At 41.8% G+C, this 26,263-nt stretch overlaps 1 protein-coding gene across 1 annotated transcript in view; it reads right to left on the bottom strand.

Annotated features, from left to right (window-relative positions):
• The window catches only part of Auts2 (activator of transcription and developmental regulator AUTS2), a 1,133,790-nt gene that overhangs the window by 296,838 nt on the left and 810,689 nt on the right, over window positions 1-26,263 (bottom strand). The window contains exon 7 of the mRNA XM_010644519.3: window positions 16,053-16,082. Within this exon, the coding sequence (XP_010642821.2) occupies window positions 16,053-16,082 (30 nt within the window). The remainder of the gene's footprint in view (window positions 1-16,052; window positions 16,083-26,263) is intronic.

Raw genomic sequence — 26,263 nt, 5'->3', positions numbered from 1 at the left:
TTCAAGACCCATTTCCTAAAAGATCTGCCTGCTTCTGGGGAGCTGATGGGTATGATGATTAAGCAGCTGATGCATGTTATGATTTTTTAGGGGGTAGATTAGGGAACCAAGAAAGGTAACAGTGTGGGAAAGAATGAAACCTGAATTTTTGGGAATATTTATTGCTTAGGGCCATAATCATTCTAGATGTTTATTTTCATATTAAAAAAAAAAAAACCACCCAAAACCAAACTGCAACAGCTCACGAGCATTACGTAAAATGTCTAAGGTCACAGTCATACAGAAATCTTGCTGGAGCTGGATCTGGGGTCCCCACCTCTGCTTTTCCAGGCATTGTCTGTACATAAAGCTCAGTGACCTCACATTGTCTTGCTTCCATGGGGCCCATGGAAGCAAACCTCTGCAAGCTGTGCCCTGGCCTGCTGGGCTGCAGAGCTGGAGCCCTTTCTACAGCAAAAGGATGCCTTTAGCCAGTTTAAAGCATATGTTTTACCATTAGGCAAAGATCACCATAATAACTGCTAAGGGCAATAACCAATGATGAGGAATAAGATTAGTAGGTGAAAGTACGGTGGGAAACAGGTACAATAAAACCCTGGATTGCGAGTAACTTGTTTCGTGAGTGTTCTGCAAGATGAGCAAATATAACTTGATAAACAAGCGATGGTTTTTAATAACAGTACATGTGATGCTGAACGTCACATGATCACAACTGAGCCAATGGACCCCACCCAACCTGTGAGACTGTGAGTGCTCGGCTCACAATAAGCAAGAGGTTATGGAGGATATCTTGTCTGCAGAGAAGGAGAAAAAGGCGAAGGAATCCCTCACTTCAAATGAGATTAGGGAGATGAGTAGAATGCAGGGAACAGCACAAAATTTTGGGGAAAAGCTGGAAATAAGGCTGCAGCAGTGTAAGGGATGAATCTGTATAACGACAATGCAATGTCATATTTCCACGAAATCCTCAAAGGCAGGCAAAAGCAAGTCATAGATATGTCCCTTTTTAAAATTTGTATGAAAAGAAAAAGATTAAATTGAGCTGATAGTAGTGATTTAGTTAGTAATTGTGAAAGTTGTCCTGTACAATAACCTTCCTCTCTCATCTCCCTCACACCAGCCATAAAGGTTTTCAAAGGTAAGTGTACATTAATTTATTTTTATATTATGTTTTATTATTTTGTATTACAATATGGTATTATAATAATTTTTAATGAATTTTTTGGGTTTTGGAAGGCATCATCTGAGTTTCCATTATTTCTTATATGGAAATTTGCTTTGATATACAAGCACTTTGGATTACAAGCCTGTTTCCAGAACAAATTATGCTCACAAACCAAAGCTTTATTGTATTTACATAGATTCCGAGTATTTCTCCACAAGATCCTTATGACATAATTTGAAAGAGGGAAAATAGTAGCTTTACGGAGGAGTAACCTGGCAGACAACACCATAGCCATATGGTTAAAATTCACATCACCAGGAAGAGGACTTCATGGGCTCTGATATGATGCACCACCAGAAGCATGACATAGCTCTCTGCTGGTATTCCTGCCTGGAATGTGGAACCTCAGTCAATCCGGAGAAATCACCAGACTAATTAAAATTAAGGATAGTCTGCAAAATGACTGGCTTGGACTCCTGAAAAATCTCAAGGCTATGAAGGACAAACACTGAAGAATTGTCCCAGTTGGAAGACTAGGGGACACAAATGACTGCAGTGTGAGATGACACTGGGTGAATCCCCGGACCAGAAAAGGGACCAACTGGGGAAATAGTCAGATGTTGAATACTCTGTAGATGTACTGAATAGCATCATATGAATGTTAATTTGCTGGTTTAGCTATTTGCCTTATGGCCCTATATTCAGGGGAGCTGAATGAAGGATATACAGGAACAACCTGCACTACTTTTGTAATTTTTCTGAAAGCCTAATGCTTTTTCCACATTAAAAGCAAAATCTCCCCTATTACTACATGTTTCCTGAAAGGATTACCTTAATGGTGGGACTAGAAGTGGTGGGGCCTGGTATCCTTGACACCCTGGCACACATCACACGGGCAGTCACTTACCAGGTCTTCCCGAAGGTGAAGCTGGCTCAGTGTCAGTGCCCCAGGAGTCCAGAGCTCGGCAGCCTGTGCCCTGCTCGGCACAGGGTCAGCTCTGCCTGTGCAGAGTGACTTCAAGAGGAGCCATCAGAGGAGTGACAGCTCCCAAAGGGCCAACGTAAAGGAGAAAAAGAAGAAATGGCTCTGTCTTTATTCCTTTTTCCTTCATGATTTTAAGCCAATGGAAGCAGCGAGTTCCTCCCTTCCTGCCAGTTGACTAAAACACTGAAGCAGTCCAGAGCAGAGGGCTGCTTGCCCAGCCAGCATCGCATCACGGCTTCATTCCCCCGTGGCAGCCCTTTAGTCTTTGAGCACACTTGCGGTTCTGACAGGCCAAGGCCAGCAGGCCCTCGAATCCCAGGAGTTTCCTGGATAAGGGCTGATCCTGCCCATTTGCAGCAAAGGTGAATCAGCTCCTCTCAGCTGCCCACCAACAGCATGGAAGCTGAGCTCTGGGGATGAGTCCCTGTAAATCAAAGGACACTATGGAATCTGAGGCCTGTTGGGTCTAGGAGAAGTAAGACACTAGGCTATCATTAATGGTAATACAGTATAACCCCAACATTGACCAAAGAAGGCACGAAGGATTTGCCTCAGTGCATCTCATCTCAAGTTTTTCATTTATTTTTGTTTCATCAGGATGCTTGTTGTGAGGTACAAGTGAGTGTATGTACAGCATGGTATTTAACACACATGGTATTAAAAAATACACAGGTTGCACAATGATGCCAGGGTACTTAATTACTACTGAAATGCTCACTTAAAAATACTGACAGGGAAGTGTTTTTGTGTGTATTTTGCCACCATAAAAAACAAAAGCATTCAGTTTTATAATGAAAATAAAACTCGATACAAACATTAGGTAGTAAGCTTAATATATAGTTATTTTGTTCTTAATGGTTATTGTCATCATTTATATGTGTCAGTATAGAGACAGACAAATTGCCCATCGCTCCAACTGACTCCACTACTCAGATGGTATTTGATCTCTCAGATAATGACCTAGAGCTTGGACACTCCTGCATCATAGATGTGTACACCCTGTGACTTTGTCCAGCTGAAGGTCCTACAAGACCCTTCCTGCTCACATTTCCTGGGTCTCCCTCCCTTTCACATCTGTCGGATGGCACCGTCACTAGTTACCCATCAGCCTTACCTGAAGCCAGAGTCACCCAAGTTGTTCCTTAGCCCTTCCATCCTAGTAGTCACAAAATCATGACAGGTCACTTCTGAAATGCCCCCCAAATCGCATCCCTTTCTTCCCCATTACACTGACAGCAGTTCCTCTCACCTATCCTTTTATCATAGTTTTCTCTTTGATCATCTAGCCAGTTTCCTTCCTTCCCATCCCATTCTTCATGCCACCGCCTAGATTCTCTTACAAAACGTCCAATCTGATGTGTCATTCACCTATAAAAAGTCCTTTGGGTTGTGGTCTGGATCAAGCCCAAATTCTCATCCTGCCACACGAGGCCTATATATACCGATCTACATTCACAGTCTCATCTTCTCCTACACCTGTCTGTGAACTCTGTCTATATAAACAGAAGTTCTCACACTCCTCTCCATATGCTAAACCTTTCACAACTCTGCTTTTTGCAAATAATTTTCCCTTTGCCCATTATCTTCACCATCCTTGCTACCTAGTAATTATCTGCTTCATGTGTTTCAGTGAGATCTAACCCAAATGCTGACTCCTCTAGACAGTATGGTTCTGGTATTTGCATTCATGCCATTCCTCAGAAACAGCATATACTACAGGGGTCTTATAACTCATCAAGGTGCCTTAGCTTTCTCTTCAATTAGACCACATCTCTCTGAAGGCTTGTTATGCCTTTGTCATTCTTCTATTCCTAGTTCCCAAGGTAGTGCTTGGCTCAGCACACAGTGGGGGCTAAGTTTGCCTGCAAGAAACTATGATAGAGCTTACTACTTTCCAGGTTTAGAAAATTATTTCAGTAAGGCTGCCTGGTATAGTTCAAGAAGAACTACATTGGACACAAATTAAGCACTCTGGGATGACTACAATCCCTTTAGAAAAGTAGGTTTCATTTTGTAACCTAGATAAGTAATTTACTAACTGGCATACTAGTGACTTAAAAGACCTTTGTATCTCTCAATGTGGCTGTGTTATATTTGGGGTATAACTCATTATCTATTATACTTAAAATATTAATGAATTCCAGTCTATTCTAAATACATGTACACATGAACTTTATAAAACCCTGTGCCCCTCTACAGTTTAAGCAAGATATAACCAATCAGTGAATAAAACTTAAAATAGTTCATGAATGTTTGGCAACTATTAAATATATCTGTAAACATGCATTCACCTGTCAGGTTCTGTGATCATTTTAAAGTGTTAACTTTAGATTATCAACGTAGTTTCTATGGCTGTCATGAAGTGGTGCCTATAAGTGCCTAACCCAAACAGCAGGAAGTTTAGTTTAATATTTACAGAAGATATTATTGTACAGCCAGCTCCTGCCTTCTGGGCTCCCTTCCAGCTTAGTGCTGCATGTTGAGTTATCTGCAGAGCAGCACTGTTGGACATCATGGTTGGTTTTATCAACAGCTAACTGATCCAGTATGAGCATCTGACTCAACCCTAGGACTAGGCCAACCTACAGTCTTTTCTGGATAACTAATCCTCAGCACCTAACTTTATCTTAGCCAATCAGAGCCCTTTCCTTGGATCTTGGTAAATGCAGTGGAAAAGCAGTCTCCCTTCTGCTGAACAAACTGAAACATGGATGAGGTCATAATTTCTGCCAAAAGGAAGAACCAAACCCCAGAACCAGTCAGGATTACAATGGATGGACAAGAAATGTAGACAACAGATGAAAAGGGTATCTGAGTCCCTTTTCAATGCTTCTGAAGCCCAGTTGTGTATCTATGACCCTTCTGATGGTTTAGTGATTTTAATACTTATTTGAATTTCAAAGCTCATATATATTTCTTTATTTGTTGGTTTATGTTATCTGAAACAAAAAAGCCTTTGAAGAGATAACTCTGTGAACATAAAGCCAAAGCTATGGAAATGTAAGTTTTAAAATGACTTAATGATTCATGAAGGCTCTTCTATGACTCCCATTGTAAGCAGACACATAACAGTTACCTGGCTAGAGAAGCCTGATGAATCCTTTCATAATGAATGATTGCTTGGTACTTGATTTGTTGGGTAAACTTGGGAGTTTTTTCAATATCTTCTGTTTTTAAAGGAGCCTACCTGCTCATCATCGAGGCCTAGGAAGGGGAGAGAGTACAAGTGTGACCTTACTTAAACAAAGTAAATAATCCATGCACTTTGTCATGTTGTCTCTGAGGAATACATTATTTAAAATTATTTCTGAATTCTAAACAGACCATCTAAGAGGGATAATTACTTTTGGATAACTGGATCAATACTTTTGTTCTTATCCTTTACTACTTGAATGATTGGATCTAAGGCCAGGAGAGAAACTCGGGTCAATCCCCAGGACCTACTCTCATCCACAGGCAAGATCATTGTGTGTACTTGCAAGCTCAAGGAACGGAGTGGGCAGGGAGCATGGAACTTAGTGTGCTAATTTAAGTTTAAATTTCTCAAAGAGAAAAGCCATACTTCTCTAAGGCTCTTGTGTTGCAGCACTTTAATAACTGCCCTGCAGGTACAAGGAATAACTCATTTTGCATATGGTTTATTGAATAAGTCCATGAATTATTACCTTACCAGGTGCATAGCCAATGGTAAGGGGACTTGTTCTTTCTTTCCAGGAGGGGTAATATGTCAAGCTTGGAAGTGAAGGAGGCAAAGGTCTAGAGAGGTAGGAAGAGGTATTTTTTTTTTAAAGAACAAAATGCAATATCCACATTGTAGTCCACATGTAAAGTTCAAGTGTCCAGCACCCAGAATTCACCAATATGGATCTTTTGATAATTTTTATTCTATCTGTCAGCTTGCGGGATCTCATCCATATCTTACTCATTACTAGGTAAGAACCTGTCCTTAAAAGGTCATGATTTAACATAAGTTCATGATAGCCCTCCCAATAAGAATAACAAAGGATGCTAAATGATGTAAAAGAATGAAGCTTTTGTTGGAGTTACTGCTTAGTTTTAACTATCAAAATAAATGCCTTTGAAGCACCTTAAAAGCACCATTTGTATGCAAGTAATGTGCTAACTGAGAAAAGGACTTATTAATTAAAGAGCATTTCAGAACATCTTTCTGAGCAATATTTTATTGGATGTCAGTTGAGTTACAAGTGAAATGATAAAATACTCTTTGAACATTTTCTTTTATTCCAACATGTTGTGATTCTCCCCAGTTGTCCCCCATCAGCGCTCAGGCTTACTGGGATGTGGCATGAGGGAGAGTCCTACTTAGTGGCTGTGAGCATTGGCTCAAAGCTGACTGTGAGTTTAAAACCTAGTTTTGGCACTAACCATGGAGAGAACTCTGGGTATATCGCCTAATGCCATTATAACTCTGTTTCCTCCCCTATAAAAGCACATAATATTAGTCCCTCCCTATTAAGAGTTACCGCCTGGCCTATGTGAGTCAATGTATGTAAATTATATGTAAACATTATTTAGGTAACAGTTACTTTTACCTCAAGGTAGCATGGAACACTAGGAACCCTTCAGGCTTTAGAGTCAGCTTATTTCTGCCAATATTATGCCGTAAATTACCCAACCCCTTTGAACCTCAGTTTTCTTGTAAGTAAAATGGGGTTGATCCTGCCTGTATTTCACTGGGTCTGGGTGAGGATTGTATAACATGTAAAATGTCTTGGCCAACACTTTTAACTGGTCTTATGAGAATATTGGGCTCAGTCCAGTTTCACAAAGGGAAATGGAATCTGCCATACTGAGGATACTTGCTTCCTTCTTTTAGTCCAACCACAAGTGGACAAGAATAATAAAAGTCTGCCCAAGAATTGGCAAGACCTGCGCTTTCCCTGGGCTCTCCTTGGAGAAGGAGCGATTCCCTATCCACACTGGGGGGCTGAAACATCAGGAGAGAGCAGTGGGAGCAGCTACCTTGGTCAGCTCCTGTTTGTCTGCACAGGGCAGTCTGTCACCTGCCAGTCTGGGTGTCCAGAGACACACACACCTGCAGGCTGACTCTCCGTGAAGTAGTCTTTCCCTAGCTGACTTCTTAGGGCCAGAGGAGAACAGCCACTGCTTAGACCGCCCCCACCCCGCAGCACCTCTGAGCAGGAAGTCAGGCCCTTGGGGTCCCCATCAGACTGCCTGCCTGAAGCACACACTGGAGCCAGGGACTTGCCTGAGAAGCCAGTAAAATTTTAATGCACTCTGTAGTGCGGTCATGTCATACTCGGTTATGGCAAATAATCCCAGATGCCTGCAGAGGTAAAATGGAGCTGTAATGTGCTTGCCTCCTAACCCGAGCTGACAGCAATGATGTACGACTACCATTAGCGGAAAATATCACTTCAACTAACCCATGATCCAGCTCCGCTCAGGGTCACATTATCCATGAGGAACAAATTACACTCCCAAAGTAAATACAAATTTTCTACACGAAATGGGTACAAAAAAAGGGAAGGGGGCGATCCGTCCCCTTTGCCAGCACACTGCTGAGTGACACAGATGATAAAGGACAGGACAAATCATTGGCTGACAGAGTGCTGTGCCGTAATCAGCTCAGCCGGCCCGCACTCCAGCCGATAAACACTATATTCTCCCCTTAGTGGCAAATACATAATCTTTAACACAGACATGGCTGCTTCAGATATTTACTACCATTTGGGCTGCAGGAATACTCCATGCAGCATTTGCAGCCACAAAAGAAAGGTCCTGTGGTCTCGATGGACCCTGAGATCTTCTGCGAGGGTGAGGATTGGTGTTTGGGATGGACATGAGGGCCCAAAGGAGGTGAATGAAAACCATGAACAAAACCGCTGTGGGCAGCACAGCTCAGAAGCCATGGTGACACCATGGCCCTTTCTCCAATGCATTGGTCATAGCAGGAAAACGGTGTGGAGAGACCATGTGGGAGGGAGGCGCTTTGGACTGGAACTCTTGTTGCAGAAGGAGCTCCTCCCTGACTGCCTGGGAGATAAAGCCAAGTCCCTTTCTCTTTCCCTTTCTGGGGCTTAGATAATAAAGCACTGCTCAGATACAACACTAGCATTTTAAGGGCACTTACTATGTCAGGCACATGCTAGGTGTGGGGTACTACCTAGGAGCCTATGAAATCACTAAATAAAACTCTCAATGTTTAAATGCACATACACACGAACATACATAAGCATATATATTTAAAGATGACCGAGTTTCATAGTCAAATATGGCTCAAGCTTAGCCAACTGATCGGCATGGATCACTTCTCTACATAATCATGGTGGCCACCAGGCTGACTTTTCCACTCACATGCATACACTACAGTTAAAATATGTATCTTGCACATAAGCTGGGTGTGGTGTTAGGCAACTACAGTCCCAGCTACGTGGGAGACTGATTCCAGCATGGGCAACATAGTAAATGTCCCAATTCAAAACAAACAAAGCCACACACACACACACATACACACACACACACACACACCTTGGATATGGCTTTTCCCCTCTTACCTCAGATAACTATTTTCTAGGTTTTAAAAAAAGTCACACCTCAGAAGGGCCTGTACATCTATCTCAGCACCCACATTAAATTTCATTTTCTTTATTTGTAAAATGATGACACTTTCTTGAGAAGATAGTCTCTGAAAGGACCGAACTTAGAGTTCGGCACCTTGCAGATTATCTACAGTGCTGTACAGGATGATTCACATAGATCTCCACAAAAAATATTTAAGCAGGTCACAAAACATGATGTCTGTTAAAGTTGCTGTGGGTAATTTAAGGTAATCTTCAATATGAGATGATACTTTTTAATCATTTTTATTTTTCCATTGTCTCAAGAAGTTACTAGCATCTGTGTTTTTAGATGAAGAGTCACAGACAGAACTGAGGCCCAAACAGCCCAGCTGACTATGGAATCACCTATTCCAGGGTTCCTTGTCATTCTCATTTCAAATACTCTCTCTTTCTGCCTCCAGAAATATGCATATACTCGGTAGACTATGAGTCAAGCCACATCTGGAACAACAGGGCCAAAGCTGCTTCTGGCTATTTTCAAATATCTGAAGGTGCCACACAGGTCTATAGCTAGCACTTAACATGATGTACAGAAGAGGGTCAATTTGACCTCCGCTGTAATATTAATACAAGGTAAAATAAAGGCATCACCAGTACAAATGCTGTTGGTATACAGATGGCTCATGTTGCGTTTCATGAGGCTGACAGCAATCACCTTCCCCTTTAGGTAAGCCATAAAACCCAAGGCAATAGTTCATTCTGAGAGAAAGCAACAGACTACTTTCCCTGTGAATGCAGAATTATGTGTTCAACCTCAGACATTTCCACAAGAATTCCTTTAATAGATCAAATAGTACTTGTTACTAATCACGTCGGTTCTTGAAACACATTATGTAAGCTAGTTCTTCACCTAGTTCCCATGGTTTCCCAAATAGTTATAGTAGTTGAAGAACAGAGATTAAACTAATTGCTCTCTTGCCTCCTCACAGGTACATGGTGACAGGCCCAAGAGTCAAGAAACCACAACGTTCATGTTGGTTCATTTGTACGTACTTGGAATAAACAGGTCTGAACAAATGAATGAACCAACACGGAGGTAACTAAGCCCCTTTTAGAGGTATCAGGCCTATACATATGTTCTTTAGTTACTTAAAAGAGTCACCACAGGCATGCCTATGTCTGTCTACCATGCTTATTCTCACTTAGGAATTCAAGAGAGTTGAAAGAATGAAACAATTCTTTGAGAATCTTCTTTCCATTTTAGCAAAGGGAAAACAAAATCACATATTAATTTCCCCCTGGGCTCTGTCATATTGTTGGGGTAAATAGCCATGTGGGAAAATCAGGATATTCAATGTTATGTCATTGAATCCAGCCTCATTTTGTAGATGACAATACCAAGACTCAGCACCATTAGGTAACTTGCCCAAAGCCACACAGCTGTTTATGAGAAATAAGAAATCAAGTCCTCCAAGCATCCTTCTCTATTACTCACTAAAGACAACAGAATATCTACCTGGAACCTGTTCTGCCTTCTCACTGTGAATTTCAAAAAAACTAAAGTTGTTTAGTTGAAGATGTCTGACAAGTTTCTAGTAATTCCTGAATTTTTATCTTGTTGATTGACACTTAATAAAAAAAATGTACATTTTCTGTCTTTTCCTGACACATAACATGCTGCTAATGGGGAGGTTATTGTACAAATGCATTCAGCATGAGTGAAACAATTTTTAGTTTGGTCTGAAAAAGCTATGACACAAAAAAGAAAACTTAATGAGATTTGGGATTTAAAATAATCTGCAGTGTAAATTTAATCCAAGGATGATACCAATAGCAGTTTTGGATAGATATGACATAATTAAGCCAAGTGGAAATATGATGATGTTGGAATAACAATTAAATGTCCTTTTAACCCGGACATAATTTGGAGGGGTAAGAAGAGCTTGAATGGATGGGCATTTTGGAAATCAGGGATCCAAAATGGAAAAGCTTTGAAACTAAGCCAAGAACTGTAGAAATTACCCAAATACATTGGGAAACTTAAAAATGGCTTAGAAATGTTTGATGAGAAAATGAAACTGTAGAAGAAATACAGAAACCTGAAGAAGAGACAACACATTTGTTGGGACCTAGAAAATAGACATAGGGATCCATGAAGTACAGTCAGGGTTGATTATAAGGCTTCTGAATTCGATTTTCTTAGTTCCTCCAATTGGAGGTACAGACAGGAAAGGGGTTAATTAACACTGAGCACCATTCAAAGTGCTAGGAAAAAAGAGACAAGGAAGAAGACAATCCTAGTCCTTTCCTGGGCAATTGCTGCTTTCTTTGCTACTGCGAAATTTGGAAGGGTAGAGGAATTTCCTTTTCTAGCTGTGGAATAAGACAGCACCTCTAAACTGTCTCCTGACCAAAACATGTCTTATTTTAAAACCAAGGATAAGGGTTTCACAAGCAACACTGAGGGCCTTTTGAGCTTCTGGAATGTTGCTGAGGGTGCACAAACTTCACCAAGTGTGAAACATGGTCAATCAAGGGATGGGACTCTTCCACTATAAGCAGAAGCCACATACCCAGTCTTCAATTTGACATCTCAGCAGTTTCTGAGTCCTTCCTGAGCCAAGTTAGGCATGTGGTTTGTGTTGAGTTAGGAATATAAGCTTCTACAGCTTTTCTCTGCTGCTTTTCTTAGAAGCTGCCACTTTCTCACACACATGAACACAACAAAGTTTAACATGAATTAAAAAGTTAGAATGAACTAAGAAGTATACATGTGGATGGAGGGAGAGTGGACAAGGGAAATGGTGATATTGTATCTGAATTTAGCTAGTGTCCCAGTGGACGGTGCTGGGCACTGGAGAGCAAAGCACTCAAACCCAGCACCCCTTTTCCAGGTAGTTATTTCTATTGCTTATTATCTGACCAGAGAGGGAACAGGGGGCAGGAAAAACTGCAGTCATGAGCCATGTGAAAAGCTTTTTTAGGAAAAGGAGAAAGGCTCATTTCTGTGTGACTGTGTATGTGTGTACTCTATGCTTATACCAGATATCTACACAAATCAGCATGTATGGCATGCCAACATGAACACATGTAACACCTCTGCAGCCTTCAAGTCTTTCTGTTAAATGTAAAAATTTCAAGAACAGTAAACATGGGGCAAGGAGAATTTTCTTCTGGCATTTGTTGTAAGACACTGAGTCTTAAAATCACTTGTGTACCAAGGTATCACCTAGGAAGCTCTTTTAAAAACTAGAGATCCTCTGGATACCCCCTCAAACAGAAAGTACTGAGTCAGAACTTTCCCCCATGAGCCCACAGTGTCTGGCATCTGGGAACAGATGCTGAAGGGACAGATCTTGTCCAGCTCACTTGATCACCATCTGGTCCCCAGGTCAGCACACTTACCTTGGCTCCAAGTTATGTTCAGAGGAAAGCCCAGCGTTTGGATAAGGGGTTTCATACACATCATTTGGGGACCCTTTAAAGTTTATCACTTGCATCTGGCCTGTACCAGGAAAGAGTGCCCTTGAGGATGACAGCTGAGCTGCAGGTGCTGGTGGAGCCCTCTGGCAGGTTCTCCAGCAGAGTCAGAGCTTTCCAAAGAGGAAGTCAGTCTTCTTCTTTCCCCAAGTAACATTCAATGAGCATTTATTATGCTCAGTAACATTTACTGGGCATTTACTATGGAGCAGGTATTGAGCCAAGTGCCTTCATTTACTTGTTCCAAGAACATGGGTAATACTCTTATCATCCTGTCTGGCAGAAAAGAAAATTCAGACTTTGTCCTCAGCAGCAAAGTACTGAGGGCCAGAGTCAGAAACAACCCTGGGCCATCAGACGCAAAGGCCCAAGGGTCTGACCCCTGGGCGATATGACTTCCAGTTGGCTCTATCATTGGCACACAATAGAAAGGAAGAGTCTTTGGGGAGAGAATTATTTTTAATCTCTACATTAACTTCATAACCAAATAGGGGGTGTTGCTTAACATAATGGGCTGCTGCCAGTGGTAGAGAAAGCAAGGAAACAAAAGAAAACATAGGCCAAATATGTGGAAATATGCACGTTACCTCTTTGTTCTCATGATACCAATTTATTTCAAGTGGGGGATTGGAATAATTGCTTAATTTGGGTGAATAAGGTGCCAAATGCTGCTTCTTTTCTTTGCTCTAACTACAAAGAATAATCCCACATCTGAGATGCAGTGTGTTCACAGCTTTCTCTAACTCCCCACCAAATTTTTACTCTTCACAAAAGTCCTCCAGGTTCTCTGACATTAATAAGAAATGTATTCACGTGGCGGGAGTGGAGGATCGGGGATGTTTGGCTCTGTCTCATCAAAGCCTTTTCCATGTACAAGTCTGTTTCCTGCATTTGGGGAAAGCTCTGCTTATTTAGCCCCTTTCCTAGTCACTTCCACATTAATTAGTAAGGGTATCATTTTATAAATTACAGCTTCGTATCAGAGGAAAGCAGAGTTTATCTTAAATCAGTCAGCTGTGTGAAATATAGTACCCTAATTTTAGACCGCCAGTTCTGCGGATCCCTATGGAGAAAGAATGACAAGTCTTCCAGAGAGAAATCCCAGTGGGTCCCTACAAGTCTCACTTTTGACTCCCGCGGCATCCCTGGTGGGGCTTGCTGAAGGGATCTCAGGACACTGAGTGGCATCGATTCTGCCATTAGCAATTCAGATTTGAATGCGAATCCTCCAAGCAGCACATGAAAGCAGCCCCGGTTAGTGCCAGGCTCCGAGGGGCACACGCAAGAGGTTCTCACACACAGGAGGTTGATGGGGCCCTGGCTCCTACAGAGCAGTCTGGGAAGTTGGTGTTCAAGTTGGTGATACACACCAGACAATCCCAGTCCAAAAGGGGAAGCCTGACAGTCTTAGCTACAACAGGGCCAAGCAGGCACAAGTGCAATTACTGAGGGTTGATTGCTCCTGCTGGGAGCCCTCTAGAGAAGTGCTGTGTGGCAGGGTAGGGACAGCTGATGAGACTGCTGGCTGTGGTGGGACTCCTGGTAAGGCATCCTGCAGGAGTGCCAAGGTGCAAAGGAAAAACAGCCTGGGGCCTAGGCAGAAAGCATGCCAGGAAGCAGAGGAACACTCCTGATGCCCATGCCTTCCCCTCATCACCACTTTCTTGGGCTTGCCTAATTTTCCCTTTGTTATCTGCCTGCAGCCATCTCAAACCCTGTGTGGTTGGTATGGGCTACCTCTCTACCCCCATCATTCATTTTTGTCTGATGCTTTGTTTCTGCTTGCATTCAGAGATGGAAACCTGAGCAAAATGACTTGGGAGTTCAGGAGAGGATTAGTTAGGGTGCCCTTGACATGCAAGAAGCACCACAGCCCTGAATCTCTCTGAGTACATGGCAGCTGTATTCTAGAAATTACCAGAGTCAAGTGATAATCTAGACCAGCGGTGGCTGAGGTCCCCAGAGACTCCAAAGTAAGTGACCAGAGGTGAAGCCCAGGTGATAGGCCTTGTAGAAAGCAGCACCTCAGGGGACTTGGGTGTGTAGCCAACGCCATGGTTACTGGGCAAGGTACAAGGAATGCAAAATGGACAGCCTCACCATCTTCTACTATCCTGAAGGTGAGTTATGTTTCTGGAATTCATATTTTCTTTTAAAGAAAGATGTTTGCTTGTTGATGAAACCCTGAATCAGGCTCATCCTTTTGGAGAAGGGCCACAGACTTGGAAAGTGAACTCAACCAATGCCTATGGATCTGCCGAAATGGCCAGAGGTTGTTGTCCCTTCCTGGCTTTCAGTGAGGCCCAACAGGGAGATGATTGCTGTGTGTGAATGTGACCTGGGGGACTCAGGTGGACAGTGACAATATCTCAAATACAGGGCCATGACTGCTGCCCACTTGTCCCTGGTACCCACTGCACACTGACTTCCTGAGACACCAGGGGACGAACTTGTAAGGAGCTAAGATTCCTGGGGGTTGGAGGAAGGAAGCTTCTACTTGTCAGTTAAACAAAAGAATAATCCATGGCCCCCTTTCCACTGTGTACTTTCGCTGTCATCCAACAGCCCATTACCATGTCACAGCACAGCGCACCCTTCCATAGGTCACTTTGTTTAAAATGACATGGATAATGCACATGTCAGCAAGCTGACAGTCCTGGCCGTCCTTCAGAGATAAAAACCTCAAGGCGAGAGCCTGTTCTTATCTGGGGGACATGCATTGGTCTATCATCCAAGTCAGCCAGAACATGATTTCTCCAGAGAGCACTTTTTTCATTTCCTGATTTTAAGGAAATCAAATAAGCACCATTTGTCTTCATCTGAATATGCTTGACCTGCTCAAATGATGATGTCTCGCATTTTATAACAGGCTACATATGCTGAATTCAAATTAACGACAGGACAGAACAAGAGCCTTTAGATCTCTCTTGGAGGCTGGCAGCAAAGAAGGAGGAAAAAACTCCGGGCTTGATGGAAAGAACTTACTAAATACCAACCACAGAATCCTGAGTGTAATCCACAATCATGTAGGGGAGGTAAAAGTCAAAGAGCTGGGACCAGGACAGATTCAGAAATGGGGGAAGGCATAGTCTGTCCTTCAGGTGCCAAGCATTTACAAAGCATGATATTTAGGCAACTATTTTCAAAATATATAAACAAAAATAGAAGTGGAAAGAAATTTGGTTGGTAGATTGGTACAGCTGGAAAAAAATGACCAAACACACAATCCCTTTGCTTCAGACAGCAGAAAGCTCACATTACCAGGTTATGATCCAATCTTCTGGAAGCCCAGAAACTGAGCTTCTTTTCTTCATCCACGTGGAGCTGGTGGCCAACAGCCTTGAAACAGAGGATGTACCTGCTGGAAGAACTGCCTTCCCACCTAGCAGCTCCCACCTGACCTCCCCTGACCACCCCCAGCCCAGATGGGATTCCTAGAAACATGCCCCTAAATTTCTATTTAGTTGGAGATATGTACAGAAAAGCAGGAGGAGGCACACAGGTCAGCAAAAGGAAGGCAGAGATGACATAAAAAATACATAGTAACAAGTTTCATGTCCCCACTGTGGGTTAAAAAACAATTTCCTCTTTAAAAATGTTTTTTTGGCCTGTAAGTCATCTTCTACAAAGTGAAAACTCAATATCACACGTATGCATGTTAAAGAGATTATTTTTTAAAAAGTGTACCTTGTAAGTTAAACACATTACATCTTATTATAGGACATGTTGCTGTGTGGATAATGCCCATCTTTTGGAAGAGAAAAGGCACTGGCCACACGAAGCTGGCATCCTACCCTGTGGCCACATGAGAGAAGACCATTGTGCTCAAGGTTTGCTCTGTGCTGTGCCAGTGTATGTGCGTGTGTGGGGGTCTTACCTTTTCTTCCTGGTCACTGTCACTGTCACACTGCAAATGAAGACAAGAGAACAAATGTTAGTGTTATGATTATGCTTTTGCTTTTGATCCCTGTCCTTCCAAACAGGGCTAGAGGAGTAAACAGGAAATGTCTGAGCTGGAGTTTCTTCAGCTCAGTGCTAGCATAGAGCATCAGAAGCACATGTTGTTCTGTGGAGTTCACCTGCTGCCTGTGCCCTGTTTTCTTCCTGGGGTAAGGACAGCATGAACTCAGTCACACAAATGAGCACAGCCACTGCGTGCACAGGGCACAGCCACGGAGGAACCAGCACTGTATGGGATGGAGGCAACCAAGATCCTTTCATGTTTGCACAGCAAAACCAGTCTCAATCCAGAAGTGTTCTGCCTTCAGCTTCTCTGAAAGGCTGTCTCTCTCTCTGGAGCTTCTCTAAAGGATAGGGGTAAAGCTTTGAGCACTGCATTCTCTCATTTGGACTTTAAGGGAAACAGAACATAATGAGCAAGGGCTACTACTTGTGATGGCTGAGAACAGAAAGAGCATTCCTTGTAGAGAACACATCAACATAAGAGGTAGGATGAGAGATCAAGAATATGTGTAAAAAATATACATGCCTCACAGCGGTAGACCCAACATCCTATCTAACAAATCCTAAAGTCCAACTATTGAGATAGGTCTAGGATAACCACAGTAGGATAACACACAGTAGTGGATTTCTCACCAGAAGAAAAGGGGAAAAAATTCTTATGAAACCCAAGAACATTTTGTTAATCAATATTAGATTAAAAATGGGGGCTATCCCCCAAATATAAAGACCAAATTTAAAAATGGGCATCTGAAATGAACAGACATTTCTCAGACAGAGAAGTAAAAGCAGCAAGTAAATATATGAAAAAATGTTACGCATCACTGGTCATTTGAGAGATGCAGATGAAAACAATACTGAGATTCCACTTCAACCCACAAAGAATGGCTGCTAACAAGAAATCAACCAATAACAAATGTTGGTGGGGTTGTGCGGAGAAAGGAGCCCTTCTCCATTGTTGGTGGGAGCGCAGACTGGTGCAACCACTACGGAAATCAATATGGAGATACCTCAAAGAGCTGGGACTAGAGGTTCCATTTGACCCAGCCACAACTCTGCTGGGTATCTTTCCAAAAGAATTAAAAGAATCCTATCACAGTGACATATGCACACCTATATTTATAGCAGCGCAGTCTGTAATAGCTAAAACATGGAAACAGCCCATTTGCCCATCAGTTGGAAACTGGATAAAGAAGATGTGGTTTTTCTATAAAATGGAATACTACTCAGCCATAAAGAATGAGAAATTAGAGTCATTCATAGGAAAATGGATACATTTTGAGGATATACTCCTAAGTGAAATAAATAAGTCACACATGTGTAAATACTGAATAGTTTCTCTGGTGTGAAAAACTATAACAGTATAACACGAGATCCTAATGGGATAATTAATGATGTGAAATAGGAAGAAAAGGGCTAAAGGTGTAGGGAAAGTGGGAAGGGTAGGGGAAAGGGAATAAGGGAAAAGAAAAAAAATAAGAGAGAATGAAAAAATGGAAATAAAGTGTTTGTAAATGTGGAGGGGAGGAAGGGGTGAAGGGAGGGCAGGGACAAGGGGAAAAAATGAGAACCAAGACCTGTCATGTAAAGGTACAAGATCCCAGTAATGAATGTAACTGTACTGTATACTTAGAATGTACCAATAAACTCAATAAAAAGAAAAAAAAATGGGAGATATGTTTGAAAAGAGAAGATGCTCAGTAGATAAATATATCCATCACCCACCTCAACAGCCCTTGAGAAGGCACTGCTAAGGTAAACAGATAATCAACCAAGATGTGGTAGCTTTCCTCAAGTACCTTTCCATTTAGCAAGGGACATAAGGTTAAAGCACAAACACTGAGCAGGGCTGTGGTTTGGTCAGCACCATATTCCTTTGAGGTGACTTTCCATGGGGCACAGGGCAGAATACATAGTGAGGAAGGAGGTCACAGGGAAAGCAGTTCAGCAACTGTTACACCATCTACACCAGGACAGTGCCTAGTTTTGGAAAGGGAGAAACAGATGGCAGAGCATTTCAGAAGGGAGAACCAGTAGGATTTGATAACTGAGGATATGGAAAGGAAGTGGTGGGGATGACTCTAAGAGGATGCCAAGTTTTTTAGTGTGGCCACCTGGTCTCGGAGTCAGTATAGCTATGAACAAAAATGGAAAATAAAATTTCTTGCTGGGAAGGCACTCACTGCTGGATAGATACCCAGAGCTGTTTAAAACTCTCTCTCCTTGTCTGTATATTCTCCTGATACTCTGAGGCTGAGAAAGGCAGATACTCTCTGTCCCAAGTTTCTCTCTTACAGCTATTCGTATCCATAAGACTCAGTTTTGGACTGTGAGATTTGAAATCTACTGAGGGTTCTAGAAAAAAAAAACACTCTATGAAATGAAAGTAGAAAGGCAGAAATAGCTTGCCTGCTTCCCTTTAACATAACTATATAATGGTGTGGAGTCTGGTCCTGTGACAACCATCTTGCCAAACTGTGGCAAAGCCTACATACAAAAGCAAGATGGTAAGCCAAGGGATGAAAAGGCTCAGATAATTGAGCCAGGGAACCCATCTCAGAGCATCTTGCCTCTGGACTTTTTTGGTTCAGAAAACAGTAAGTTATCTTACTGTTTAAATTACTATTAGAGTGCCTTCAATGGATGGTACAAAAGCCTCTCTCAAATGAACATCCTGATATTATAAGATACAATGTGGGGACTACTTCCTTGTTCCAGACTAAGTACTCTGTACCATAAGCATTTAGGACCTTAAATTGCAATCTTACAGACCAGAGGGTTATAACACTTTCTCTTTTTCCCTCTGGCTCCTTGGTGCCACAGGATTATCAGGCACTGAGTGGCAGTGATTTTACCAAGTACAGCAGCATCACTTCCTACCAACCTTCTAACGTCAGATGGTCTGGTTTTATACTCTTTTGCCTGACCAGCAATTCTCCTATTACAATAAGTCAAAAGAGTTGAGAAAGAAAATAGATGAGATGAAGACTCTGAAGGCCTGGAAGAGCAGATGGAAGAGGAGCAGTGTCCTCCTGGTCATGTGATCTCTCTGTTGCCTTTAATTAAGCCCTCCTTGAGGTTCCTAAGTTCTGGGCATATTTTCAGAGTGACAAAGCACGGTTCAGGAGGAGCACAGGAGAGGGTCATTTTGCCAGGCAGCTCATTCTCCCAGCTGTTCACAGCTCTCCTTGTGAGGTAATCGATGACAGCTGAAGGCTGTGGCATAGCAGTTGCCCACATCCCCACGGATCTGTGTGTGTGGGGGAGAGGGGAACTGGGAAAGAACCAGTGCCCCCGCCCCCATCCTAACAGCAGTATGTCCCCGGGAATGGTTATTTCCATCATAGTGTTAAGCTTCCTGCTTTCCAACAGTCCAGTTCTAATTTCAAGGTCCACTTAATTCTGCATCAAGTAATTACTGATATACCCAGAAGCACCTTGTCTCCAGAGTTAAGCATATGGTGAAGAACTGAGACCTACTGGTATCCATTATGGAAGCAGCGCGGATGCCAAGCCGATTAAAAATACTCAGGCTCCCCACAAAACATGCCGGCTGAGTGACAGCTCCTAGACAAGGCCAGTCACAGAGTCTGCCAAAACAGTCTCTGCTGCGCTGGGGCCCACATGGTGCGCTGAGAAAACAGTTCCATTTCTGGTATTAAATTCCCATACTGACCCGAGGACTTTGCCGTGAGCTCAGCAGGAGCGCACCATCCAATTTACAGCTCTGCTCTCTGGAGCCTCGAGTGCCAGCCCCTGGCAGAGACGAATGATGGTCAACCCTCCAGCTCATAAATTATGCAAAGGCAATAAATGCACTCAGCAAACAGCGCCTAACGTTTGCCTAGCCTGGCTCCGAACACACTCTGTAAAAAGCCAGAAGCTCGACACATACAAGAGGTCTATTCCACTCATAAAGGGGGTTTGTTGACAACCCCAGATGGAAGGCAAGCCACAGTCCTGAGAAGTCTTTCTGCTTCGCTGGCAGCAGTTTATGGGCCTGCTTTATGAAAAAAGGAGGCTGTTTTATAGAGTCGGTGTGGGTAGAATTCACGGCCTCATATTCACATTTAATACACTGTATGGGCTTTCACATTTGAAGTTCAATATGTTGTGGATTTTTGGCCAAATGATTCTTGGCCTTCAAAGGTTAAAAGAAGAAGTGTCCACTCCCCAGTCCCTAGATACCCACTCCAATTTATAAGAGTTCACACTGAACCACCTCCTGATTCAAGTTTATGATCCGCACGAGGCTGGGAAATGGAAAAGGCATGTCAAATGCAGAAATGGGGTCCCAGTTGATTTGACCGTTTTAAGTATTTTGACACTGGGGTCCTGCTTTGGTTTATTAGCAAGCAGGTTGCACTCCAACTACCAGCTTGAGGTGACTGTCCATGACAAGATTTCAAAGCCCTCTGCAGGAAGCTGAAATTATTTTCCACCATCTTAAAAGCAAGAATTGAAGAGGAACAACTAGCCCTTGCACTACTGACACGGAAGGGTTCTTGGTCACTTGGTCTTCAGGCTAAGACAGGAAGCAAACCACCAAAGACAAAGGAAGAAACTGGAGTGGATGCAATACCAGCCATGGGCCTGGACTGCAGAGTCAGGAAGGCACCAGATCCTCGTCCAAGTCCCAGTCATCCCAACACGCCTACCACTCACCTTCATCTTCATCTTCTCTCCCCTGTTGTTTTATATGTTAGACATGAACTAATAGCGGCACCATCTTTCTTTCCCAGTCCAGCCTCACCCCCTCAACTCCTCTAACCACCAGCTGCAAACTCACCTAATACGCCTTAAAAAAAAATATATATATATATATATTGGATACATTTATTAAAATTGCACATAAACTTGGGTAGACACTATTAACATATTAATACAATTTCATCCAGTCTTTTAAGGAAAGATACAATTTTTACCCTTCATGTACACATTAAAAAAAATAAAAACAAATGCCTAATATTTTGTAACCTGCTTTTGCTTTCATATAACATATCCGGTATTTTGATTCAGTCAATGATATTTACCCTGGATCACTGCCTTCTAAAAATGGCTATACTACAACTCACTGTATGGACTGTATCAAAATTTAATAAGAAAATCCCTAGTGCTAGTATTTAGATTGTTTCAATGGAATATCCTGAAATTTTTCCCTTTGTACATATTCACCAATATTGCTCTTTCCCAGTATCTTTCCATAGTCTCCTTTTCTTCATTTTTTAAATGGCATTGTCTCCCTAGAGTTGCATTTGTAGTTCTATTGTTTCTATGAGATTTCCAGAGGAATCCTTAAAGATTCCCTTGATTCCAGCTACCATTTATATTCTGAGACTAAAAATTCTCTATGTCCATATTTGCCAGCAATGTGACTTTGGGAATGTCCTTTAAATGTCTGTGCCTCAGTTTATTACTCTGTAAAATGTGGCAGCTAATGGCATTTTTGAAAAGAAGGTTAGGATAAAATGAGTTGATACATGGAAGCAACACAGACAATGGCTGGAAGAGACTACACATGGATGATGAAACTTTCCACTTGGTAACTGCAAACATTTCAGACTTAAACATCCATCTAAATCTGGATTCTGTACCTTCTCCTCACCTCCAATCTGTGGCTCCCCCATGCTGCCATAGAAAGAGCACCACCATGGAATCACTCAACTGTGAGAGTGCAGTCTTCTTATCACCCTTGACTCCATCCTTCAGCAGACTCATCCTTCTCTCTTACCACACTATGGATCTGACTCTCCACAGCCTCTCCATTTCCAATGCCATGGCTGCTGCTTTAGTGCAGGGCTGCATTCTCTCACTGCAAGAGGCTAATGACTGCTTTCCAGGGTCTATGGGCTCTTCCTTTTTAATCCAAATCCAATTTTTTTTTTTGGTACCGGGGATGGAACTAGGGTCCTTGTGCTTGCAAGGCAGGCAGCAGAACCACTGAGCTAAATCCCTGGCCCTCCAAATTCTTTTTGATCAGAGTGATTTCCTCAATTTCTACTTGATGATGACACTTCCCAAGACCTATGACATTTCACATTCTGTTTTCAACAAATCCTGTGTTCCTTCAATGCAGTTGTTCTTAAATTTTCTGTGGTGAAGGACCATTTGGTTTGGTTTTCTGTAATAACTAATAAGTTGTGGAGTAATCCTTTTGTAAAATAAAACAAAAAATAAGCCAGGCATGGTGGTGCACACTTGCAGTATCAGCTTTTTTGGGCGGGCTTATAAAGAAGGAGTACTGCTTGAGCCCGCAAGTTTGAGACCTGTCTGGGCAACCTGGGGAGGCTCTATCTTAAAAGAAAATAGACGAATATAAAGATTAGTATTTTTAGAGTTGAGAGGCAAAAAGTGATGCTCTTTAATTACTCAAAGTTTCCCAATGTTCATTCTCAACTGCCGTACTCATCTCATGGTATGTTAGTTACAAACAGCTCAGAGACTGGCCTCAGCCTACAACTACTTTAAGGAGCACAACCTAACACGTCCCTTGCTCTAGTCCTACCCACACACAGTCTTACCTTCTGGCCTTACCATCTTCACACTTAACCACTCCCTCTCCCTGGAACTGTGTTCCTCTAAGTTCCTGACTAAAAACCTGCTATTCACCTTTCAAACATAGCTCCTGTTTTGAATCGTCCAATACCCTTCTAGAAAGAATTAATTTCTTCTTCATCCCTTATACAATTCCTTACACAATTGTGTTTTATGGTTTGCGTAATAGTCTTTCATCATAGAGAGCAAATTCATGTGGGTAAGGGCAATGCCTTGCTCATCTTTTCATCTACAGGCCTTGGGCATAGTAGGTGCTCAATGATACTGATATCAGTCAACCTCATTCTTGTTGAGAATTGTGCTGCATAAATAAGATATGATTTAAAAGGTAAATGAGTACTACAAACAGAAAAAGTAAAAGCAACACTAATGGGACTGCTTAGTAAAGTGGGATGTATCTGAACATATGGGCAGGGTTAAAATTATTACCAGTGCCTGGAGTTGGGGACCATAAAAATTGTCTTCCATTCAAAAGTCTAAAAAAAGTGATCATGATTTTTACTATACTTTCTTAAAAGCAACATTTATCATTTTCATTTGGGAAATCTCAATATGTGTGTTTTAAGACTCTGGTCCAAGTCAAAACAAGTAGTCAAGGCCTGTGACATCTGTCTGCCTCCTTCAGAATGTAAGAACAAGATGGAATTCTAGATACCTTGGGATGGAATGCATTCTTAAGCAGAAAGTGGCAATCATTGAATATATCACATCCAATGACATTGAGGAGGGCATTGCTCTCTATTCTGCTCAATGGACCTTGCTGCAAGTTATTTCGTATCTCAAATCCATTTATCATTGCCACCAAGATGTCAGGGCTGAACACCATTGCTGAACAGAGTTATTTTATTCTTCTTTCTGCCTAAAGGAAATTAGAGGAAAATGAGGGGGAACCCCAACTTGTAAACTACAGCATCTAACATCAAGTACAATTTAACTTTTCCAGTGACAAAACAAATCGATTCCCCTTTGGGGCAGGCGGTTTATCTAAGACTGTAAAGACATCCCTCACCCAAAAGCAATTTCAGAAGAAGCCACCTGCAAAAAACATGACATTTATTTTCTTATTTAAAGAGATAAGGAAACAACACAGTGACTAAAAACATGTCTTCCACCATCTTCCCATGTGCCTGATCTCTTGCACATGCAAAACTAGGCAGCCATTTTGTGCCACAACTGGCAATTCTAAAGCTGTCTATATCTTATCAATCCACAAAGGCCTCACTTCCCATTGTTTAGATTACTCTCATACTGGTTTTGGAAAGTGAAATTTAAAACTATTGGGGCCCTCAGCATTTAAAAAAAAGATCTCAATCCCATGAATGGTTTAAGGTATTTTTACTGACTGTAAAATGATGCCAACTGCCCCTATACTCTACGTTAACAATAAGTATACCCGATCAAATAGCTTGGATAAAATGAAAGCCTAATTAAAAGATTTGTGCTCTCAACAACAGTTTAAAAGAATAAAGCTTTTAACAATCATATTATGAGCTCATTTGAAAATAATATGAGGATTACCACTCTTCAGCTGCTTAGGAGGATACAGCCAAGAGTAAACTTCAGAACCTCTGGAATTTCTTACCCATAACCTAGCATTTCTTGCATGAAGAGTTCTCAGAATCTAGCATTTTGCACATTCTCAGCTTGAAATGGCCAGGGTTCAAATAACCAACGTGATCTAAAGGGGCTAAGGGAACAGTTCTTATTCTCCCTCTGTCATCTCTCAGAAACCAATAGTTTCATTCAACAATCTTAAAGTGCCTACTACATTCTGATGATTTACCAGAAGTACAAATACACTGACTAAGTTCTCCAAATCTCTTTTTTAAAGTTCACAAGTTAATTTTCAATTTTTTTCTTTTTATTACTTTGAAATTCAGGTGTATTTCATAGAACAATCTGCCTGCTGTAAATTTCCATTTAGATCACTGAAATATTGTTGGGTTTTGAAATGAAGGGAGAAGTGTATATTTCACAGATCCTTGGAGAGTTCAACATTTTTTTCCCTCTCTGAAAAAAGGAAGCCACATTTTGCCAAGCACAAACATACATAAATCCCAAGGATGAAATTTACTTAAAACCCAGAGCCCACAAGCCTTACTGGTTGTCAAACTCAGAAAAATGAGTTTCTTGTCCAAAGCTAAAACTGACAGTGTAGGGCTGGGTGCTTTGTAAACGATCTCTTTTAAGCTTAAGCAACAGATCCTTTGCTGCTTTGTCATTGATTTACTGATTCTAAGTCATCAATAGCATTAATCTGTACCTGCCTGGGGACCTATTACAAATGACTTTGAAGATGGTGTGAAGCAAGAGTTTATTATGAGATCACAGTGTTATTAGGAGGGCACTGTCTTGGTTATCTTCTTTAGCAGGGTGCTATGTGTGACGCTTGTGATGCTGTAATTTCCCCTTTCTATGTCAGAGTTGCTTGTTGCTTTGGGGGTGCTGAGCCCCCAGGCCTCTTTCAACTAAAGCTCGTGTTTTTCTGGAGTTGTGTGAGAGCTAATAAAGCCCAAATTTGCTGGTGAGTAAAACGGAAAAGTATGTTATGGGTTAAAATAATACAAGAGTCTATTTTTTCCGCTGTGTTGTGATCCATAGAAATCACCCTGAGCCTTTTCCTTTTCTTCTCTGCCTGGGAAGCCAATTGCTTTGATTGCAGTGATATGAGCTAGCTAAAATGACTTGCCCTTGCTTGTGAGGCAAATGGAACATGCTAATAGAACTTATCGCATTACCCGATGCAAAAGTGCCATAGCTCATTACTTTAAGATAAAAGGATATCATTGCAGACGGCAAGCAGAATTGACTTTCTGAGGCCCGACTTGATGATGATTTAATCAACTGCTCTCTTTCACTTCTCATCTCTGTGCCTGTCGGTTTCACAGGTGCCGTTAAATGAGACACTCAGAAAGTGAGCGGAGGGAAAGAAATTGCTGTCATTACTTTTCAAGAAAGGAGGTATGCAAATTTTCGACAGAAAGATTGCGTTCATAATGGGCCTGGTAAAATACAAGGATCATGCTTGACAGGTGAGGGCAAGCCATTTGTATGTCCTTAAAGCAGAGCAACCGTCCTCGTTTAGAAATGTGCTCGGAAAGAGAAACTACAAATGAGAAGCCTAGAGGGGCCAGGGGAGGGGTGGGGCAAATCGCAGGGGCTTGGTTCAAGCTTGGTCAGGTTTTGGGAAAGGGAGGGTGCTTAACACTCAGAGAAGCAAAAGTCTGACAAGCAGATAGCCAAGCCTGGTTGCTTGGTATGAGCCAAAAAGCCTACAATATATAGCTGTGAAGCCTGATTGTCAGGTGAAAATTTTAGCTGTTTTGAATGTGATCTGTGAGACTTTGGGCAAAAAAACCTTGATCTCTGGGCCTCAGTTTCACTCTCTATTAAATGGGACCATTGAAAGCCTCATGGGATTGTGGAGGGCATTAATGGTTACCAAATAAATAAAACATGTAAGTATACATAACAAACATGAAAGTGTTTTGAGTAGTGCTGAACACATAGGAAGTACTCACTAGATGTAGAAATCATTCTTTCTTCAACAAAAACAGTATTTTTTTTTTTAAA

This window comes from Fukomys damarensis, unplaced genomic scaffold (assembly GCF_012274545.1).
Source record: "Fukomys damarensis isolate Sample0158 unplaced genomic scaffold, DMR_v1.0_HiC HiC_scaffold_17, whole genome shotgun sequence".
Classification (NCBI taxonomy): domain Eukaryota; kingdom Metazoa; phylum Chordata; class Mammalia; order Rodentia; family Bathyergidae; genus Fukomys; species Fukomys damarensis.
Note: the sequence above shows the minus strand (reverse complement) of the source record. Positions and strands in the feature narration are given on the sequence as shown.